This window comes from Arachis ipaensis, chromosome B1 (genome assembly GCF_059453495.1).
Source record: "Arachis ipaensis isolate K30076 ecotype BB chromosome B1, ASM5945349v1, whole genome shotgun sequence".
NCBI lineage: Eukaryota > Viridiplantae > Streptophyta > Magnoliopsida > Fabales > Fabaceae > Arachis > Arachis ipaensis.
In genome coordinates, this window is record NC_142436.1 from 2,082,907 (window position 1) to 2,089,802 (window position 6,896).

The 6,896-nt window shown below is 34.5% G+C and overlaps 1 protein-coding gene across 2 annotated transcripts; it reads left to right on the plus strand.

The window, feature by feature from the left end:
• The first annotated feature begins 832 nt into the window (after positions 1-832).
• Positions 833-6,337, plus strand: LOC107644166 (putative metal-nicotianamine transporter YSL7). 2 transcript variants are annotated; one of them, XM_021115318.2, is made up of 6 exons: positions 833-1,267; positions 3,592-3,755; positions 3,955-4,052; positions 4,139-4,273; positions 4,648-4,837; positions 5,088-6,337. In XM_021115318.2, the coding sequence occupies exons 1-6, from the start codon at positions 877-879 to the stop codon at positions 6,186-6,188; spliced, it is 2,079 nt and encodes a 692-aa protein (XP_020970977.1). In that variant the 5' UTR covers positions 833-876; the 3' UTR covers positions 6,189-6,337. The 2 variants fall into 2 exon arrangements, with proteins under 2 accessions (XP_020970977.1, XP_088358497.1); XM_088502371.1 differs by lacking the exon at positions 833-1,267 and adding an exon at positions 2,915-3,100.
• Positions 6,338-6,896: the final 559 nt, after the last annotated feature.

Genomic DNA, 6,896 nt, shown 5'->3' on the forward strand with positions numbered 1-6,896 from the left:
ATTATCTTTTACAAAAGAGAAAGTATAAGGAGTCAAATGGCCTAAGCGTACAATGTGTATAATGAAAGTTTAGGAAGTATTAGAGATATGATCATTAGTGTTACATTGTTCTGTCAGGTTACGCTTTTGGGATGAGTGGTTTCATAACATGGTATTAGAGTTCTAGATCCGAAAAGTTAAGAGTTCGATCTTTGGTGAACCCCAAAATCAGCTTAAGGTTTTGGGATGAGTGGTTTTATGACATGAGATGTTTATTCTGGATAGTATAGGTGATGTTCATTTTATTCATAGACCAAAGATTTAGCCTATTGTACACATTGTACGATTAGGCCATTAGCTCCCTAGCATTACTCTTTATAAAATAATAAAAAATTTAAGATAAAGATTCGTATGTAGTTGTCTTTCTATAAAAGTTAATAGCTAAAAGAGCAATGCTAGGGGCAGCAACATTTGTGATTGGTAGCCATCAACTAGCCATCAATGATGATTTGATGGTATGAGATTTCATCGAATGACTCACATTTCTCTGCTGGTTATATGCTGGCCAAAATGTAATAAAATTGCTGGCCTATAGACTTTTCCTAACTAAAAATTATTAGACAATGAAAATTTATCAAATAATCAATTAATCTCTTCACATGAAGATAATTGTAAGTAAATTTTCACTAAAATTTAAAATAAAATTAAAACAACTGAGTTGACATTTATTAATCTTCCATTTTAAATGAAACTTTTAATTATAAAATAAAAAAAGAAAAAGAAAAAGAAAAGGTGAACCGAGTCAATGGAGCAGCGTATATATATAACACCACATACAGACATACAACTCATCAAACACATTCTTCGTAGAATCGTTACTGCCACTGCGCCAACCCAATGACTTCGCGAACAGCACGTTACAAAGACGACAACCTCGCTGGAGAGCCGCCATCCACGGCGGACAATGCGGCCCCGGACGATACCACATCGGTAGAGAAGCTCTTCGAGGCCAAATCGGTGCCGCCATGGACGAAACAGCTCACAGTGCGAGCGATTTTCGTTAGCGCCGTGCTTTCATTCGCGTTCACGTTCATCGTAATGAAGCTCAACCTCACCACTGGGATTATTCCTTCCTTGAACGTTTCTGCGGGATTGTTAGGGTTCTTCTTCGTGAAGACGTGGTCCAAGGTTCTCGCTCAAACGGGGCTTCTCAGGACACCGTTCACGCGTCAAGAGAACACCGTCATTCAGACCTGCGTCGTCGCCGCCAGCGGAATCGCCTTCAGCGGTAAACATTTTCTTCTCTCCGTTTTTTCTTCTTTCTCGGGAAAATTTCGTCATGAACATGGCTCACTTAATGTGCATGGTCATTATTGTTGTCATCTTCTGCAATTATTGACCTGATTTTTATTTTTAATTTTTCTTTTGAAATTTGAAATTTCAGCTACGAGATTTTGTTTAGTGCAATAATTTGTAATTTTTTGTTCAAATTTAGACATTTTAGTGAACAGAGTGTGAATGGGGAAGCCTGTTTAATTTACAGAAAATTTCAGTAATCATAGTTCAATAACAATTAATTTAAACATTTAAGATTAATTTTATATTATGAATTTGCAATAAGTTATTTGAACTATATGAAGACGCTTATTGTAGTTTTGTTCAAAACGGCATCGTTTGATTGTTGCATGGGGGTGTTGTTTGCGTGTGTGGGTCCTACAGCGGATCTCGTGTGTTCATTTAGAAAGTGTGATCCTTTTTCTCTCTTTGTTGTTTGTTTATTTCTGTAAAATAATAATATTTGTTGTTATATATCGGCATCACATAGCTTACTTCAGATTTACGTAGTCCTGACGGAATGAGAATGTGTTTGTGTATTCCCAGCAAATAAAAAAGTGGTCTTTGTTGGAATAAAAGATTTTCTAAAGTAAATAAATTGTTAAAATGAGAAAGTTAGGTTTAAATAAAAACTAAAGTTTTGTGAAAATAGTATACATAATTATCTAATTTTTTATTTTATATACACACTGGTGTTTAGTTTTTATTTTTATATAATAATAATACTTTAGAATCATATAAAAGCTTATTTTTAATAAATTATTAGTCATATACTAACATAATAAAATCAAATTCATAATAATATTATTTAGTTCATTACATATTTTCCTTTGGAGAACGAAACGTAAGTAGAAAGTAGGAAGTGGGAGCTACCAAGGAAGATAGAGAGGACACGTTCTCTTGATTAAATTTTTGCCTTTTGTAAAGTGGAAAGGTGAGAAGTGTGTTTTTTCTTTTTTGAGATTAGTGACTAAGATTTGTGTTGAATTAGCACTTTATATCCTAATCATGCTTAAATATTTTATTTGTTTTTTCAAGTGTCTTATAATGCTCTTTAAACGAGTGTGACATGAAGTTATTTATGACCTTCCATGAAGACAATTGAGTACTTGTTAGTTTGACTAGCTTGTCCATATGTTCACCTTTTCCCCTCCATCTTTCGTCTTTGGAATTTCCCTAACATAATGACGTTTAAGAAGAATACATATAATGATAATGACAACCAGGAAAGGGACAGAAAAATCAAGAACTGTGATTCAACTACATTTGGATATATGGAATGTTTCTCTAGCTGTCACACACCTTTCCATTCTGGAATTTGTATGGATCATTAGTGAGCATAAATAATATGTCTCTTTCAATAAGGTGCAGTTGAAGAAAAGGCTGAAAAGCTAATTTTACGCAGCTAGTCATTTAATGGCTAAAAGTAACAAAAAAAAAAAAATTTCCTTTTCCCTTCTTTTTGTTTGGATAAAGGTATCCAGGGAATTTTTTTATTATATTCTTATCCAACTCTTCTTCTTTTCCAAATAGTATGCATGTGTTGGATTCTGGTTCTAGAAAGTTGGCATATAGAATAAATCTGGCTTACTTGTACATCATACGAGTTTAGAAGTTTCTTATGTTTTATATTCTAATGGTATTTCACTGTGTTAACCTTCTGTGACTGAGAGTTGTTTCCAAGAGATTATAATATGCTCCTGCGCAAGTGATATTTCAAAGAGTCGGCATTACAATTTGTTTACTCCAATGACTGGAAACTTATAAATCTTAATTGGATAAAAATGTGATTTACTTCCCATTTTCAATACAATAGATTGTCCATATTTCGAATCTTTTGAAGTTTTACTACACAACCAACAGAGCATTTTCTGCCAAAGTTTAATATGTGTTTGTTTATGCTTATATTTACTGTCATACATTCTAAATTTCTAATTTTCCATCTTTTACTGCTCAATGAATATTTAGTCTTTTTAATGCAATACCACCTACTGTTTGAAGAGGTCCCAGTTATACAGTTTAGAGGGGATAATTTAAACAGCTACTTTTGGTTAAAAATTAATTGTTTCAAGAAAGTTCCAAGTTTATATAACTTAGGAAGTGCGTCTTGTAGGACATAAGGGTGAAAACTTGCATGCAGAAATTTTTTTTTTGCCTTAACTTATGGTAAAAATGGTGTCAATTGTTTACATTCATTTGAAAAGAATATTATGCCATAGAGTCGGTCAATGCTTGACTATTCAACTGAATTTATGATGGAAAAAATTGCTTGACTAGGTGGTTTTGGTAGCTACCTGTTTGGAATGAGTTCAACTATCGCAAATCAATCGCCAGAAGCTGCTGCTGGTGCGGATATTAAGAACCCGAGTTTAGGATGGATGATTGCTTTTCTGTTTGTTGTTAGCTTTCTTGGCCTCTTTTCTGTGCTTCCTCTTCGGAAGGTAAGCTAAACTAGTTGTGCATGTGTCCACTTCTTGTAACAAGCACCACTGCATCAATATAGAATAAGTTTATAATTAAAGCTCAATTTGCAATATCCGTCTGCGGTGCAAATAGAGTTTTCAGTTGATTCTATGGTGGTTCGTTAGTCGTTACAGAATGTTGAGTTGACCCTTTCTGCATTAATGTTCCTTCTTACAGATTATGATTGTAGACTTCAGATTGACATATCCTAGTGGTACTGCGACAGCCAATCTTATCAATGGTTTCCATACTCCAGAGGGCGCAGAGCTAGCTAAGTGAGCATTCAGGGCTTTGAACAGCAGAGTTTCCACTTTTATTGGCATATTTTCTCCTAACTTCTTCGTGATCTTTTCATTTTTAGGAAGCAAGTATCAAAGCTGGGAAGATTTTTCTCCTTTAGCTTCTTATGGAGTTTCTTCCAATGGTTTTTCACTGCTGGTGATGATTGCGGATTTTCAAGCTTCCCTACATTTGGTCTACAGGCCTATAAGAACAAGTATGTGACTCACTATATCTTGTTGATGAATCAAAGTATCAAACAGAAGAAGTGTTTAAAACACTTATTTCAATAAAGGACATGTAAATATATTCGCAAAACCTCTATCCTCTAAAAAATATGCTTCTTGAATGTCAAATATTAGCCAACTTTGTATTGTAATAATAATAAACCAATAAAAGAAAAACTAAGATGAAGCATTTCACCTTCTAGTGTTAGTCTTAGCTTGATGGGGTAGCACTTATTGATCCTGAATGAAATAATGCCATTTTTTTTATTAATTATTTATTGTTATATAATAATAGATGTGTACTTTATTTTTCATTTCCTTTAACCACTTGCTTATCTATTTGTTATTTTCTTGTGCATAACAGGTTCTTCTTTGATTTTTCCGCTACTTATGTTGGGGTTGGGATGATTTGCCCATATATAATCAATGTATCCCTGCTGATTGGTGGAATTCTCTCATGGGGTGTCATGTGGCCACTCATTGCTAATAGAAAAGGTGATTGGTATGATGCAAAACTTAAGCAAAGCAGCTTAGAGGGCCTTCAAGGTTACAAGGCAAGTCATCCTTTACCACTCAATTTTCACTATGTTCCTTTTTGTGATTGAATAGTTGAATTGCAGTGAACAAGAAAGATTGGTGTACAGTTTTTGTGCATGGATAAAGTCTGTTCTTTCGTGAAACTCTGATTACTTTATGAGTATATGAAAGTTATATTTTTCAGTTTTTTTCTGTTTAGATGAAACCATACACACCTTTAAACTAATAGTTGTGATTTTAACTTGGTGTATTCTTTATATACTTCAGGTTTTCATTGCCATAGCAATGATTCTTGGTGATGGTCTATACAACTTCGTGAAGGTTCTTGCCCGCACACTTTCTGGTTTATATAAGCAATGCTACAAAAAGGACTCGGACGTTGGTCCAACCGATGATTCCTCGCATGACCACCCTCCATCAATCTCATACGACGATAAGCGCAGAACCGAGCTTTTCCTCAAGGACCAAATCCCAACCTGGTTTTCTATTGCTGGATATGTCATCATTGCAGCGATCTCAACCATAACTCTTCCCTTCATCTTCCACCAGCTAAAGTGGTACTACATTATTGTCATCTACATCATTGCACCAGCACTAGCATTTTGCAATGCCTTTGGCTGTGGACTAACTGATTGGTCCCTTGCATCCACTTATGGAAAATTAGCCATTTTCTGTATTGGGGCATGGGCAGGGTCTAATGGTGGCGGTGTTCTAGCCGGTTTGGCGGCATGTGGTGTCATGATGAACATTGTTTCAACAGCTTCTGACCTTATGCAGGACTTTAAAACCGGATACATGACATTGGCCTCACCAAGGTCCATGTTTGTGAGCCAAGTTGTTGGAACTGCCATGGGTTGCATTATATCTCCTTGTGTCTTCTGGCTTTTCTACAAGGCCTTTGGTAATCTTGGGAGCCCTGACTCACAATACCCTGCTCCTTATGCCCTTGTTTACCGGAACATGGCGATATTGGGAGTCGACGGCTTCTCGGCTCTACCAAGATACTGCCTCACTCTCTGCTGTGCGTTCTTTGTTGGAGCCATTGTTATCAACCTTGTTAGGGACATGGTAGGAAACAAGTATGCAAGGTTCATTCCAGTTCCAATGGCCATGGCAATACCCTTTTACATAGGGAGCTATTTCGCCATTGACATGTGTCTTGGAAGCTTGATTTTATTTATTTGGGAGAAGGTTAACAAGGAAGATGCTGAGGCATTTGGATCAGCTGTGGCTTCTGGTTTGATCTGTGGTGATGGAATCTGGACACTACCTAGCTCAATTATTGCTCTTGCAGGGGTAAAGCCTCCAATTTGCATGAAGTTTTTGTCCAGAGCAACAAATGCAAAGGTGGATGCATTCTTAGGATAAATTCGAAATAAAGATTCTCCTTTGGAATTCAGCACCTAAGTCTTAGACCTCGTTTTATTATCTTTAGTATACTTGTTAGATACCATTTAGTTTGTTGTGTGTATGAACCTATATGCAATTTCAAAGCTAGTACATATTATAGATCACAGTAACTTTATTAGTATATATCAGAGTGAACTAACGATTATTTCACAAAAAAATAAATAAATAAATAAATAAATAGCTTAATTTCATTAAAAAAAATTATGAAATTTGGTTCTCAAATGTTAAGATTGGATCATTATTTTGCAAACATACCCTTATGAACTGAAGCTTTGGAACTGATTGGATCCTTATTTTGTAAATTACATGCATTAGATTCTATAGATTGCTCCAATTTACTCCCAACCACATTACATGACATATTAAAATAATAAATATCATATTTTTTTATTGAACATTTTACTGGCTAATATATTATTTTTTTATTAATTTATTTAGTTAAAAAGAATGTGGAATGATTTGTTATTTAATTATTTATTTTATGTAAGTTGCATTCATCTTTTAATCTTTAAAACTTTAAAATCTTTTTTCAAAAACTAAATAAGTCAATCCAAATTAAAATGCAAAAATAATTGAATCGGAAAATCATATTAAAAAAATACAGGGTAAATCACAGAAAATTATATACTTAAATCACTCAGTCAAATCTAAACTCTAAATAATAAA

What these genes read in the sequence shown, in the direction of transcription:
- LOC107644166 (XM_021115318.2), top strand. Translation starts at nt 877, where the DNA reads ATGACTTCGCGAACAGCACGTTACAAAGACGACAACCTCGCTGGAGAG. An exon ending in CTGTGCTTCCTCTTCGGAAG is followed by an intron (nt 3,756 to 3,954) that starts GTAAGCTAAACT and finishes TCCTTCTTACAG; the next exon opens with ATTATGATTGTAGACTTCAG. An exon ending in GAGGGCGCAGAGCTAGCTAA is followed by an intron (nt 4,053 to 4,138) that starts GTGAGCATTCAG and finishes TTTCATTTTTAG; the next exon opens with GAAGCAAGTATCAAAGCTGG.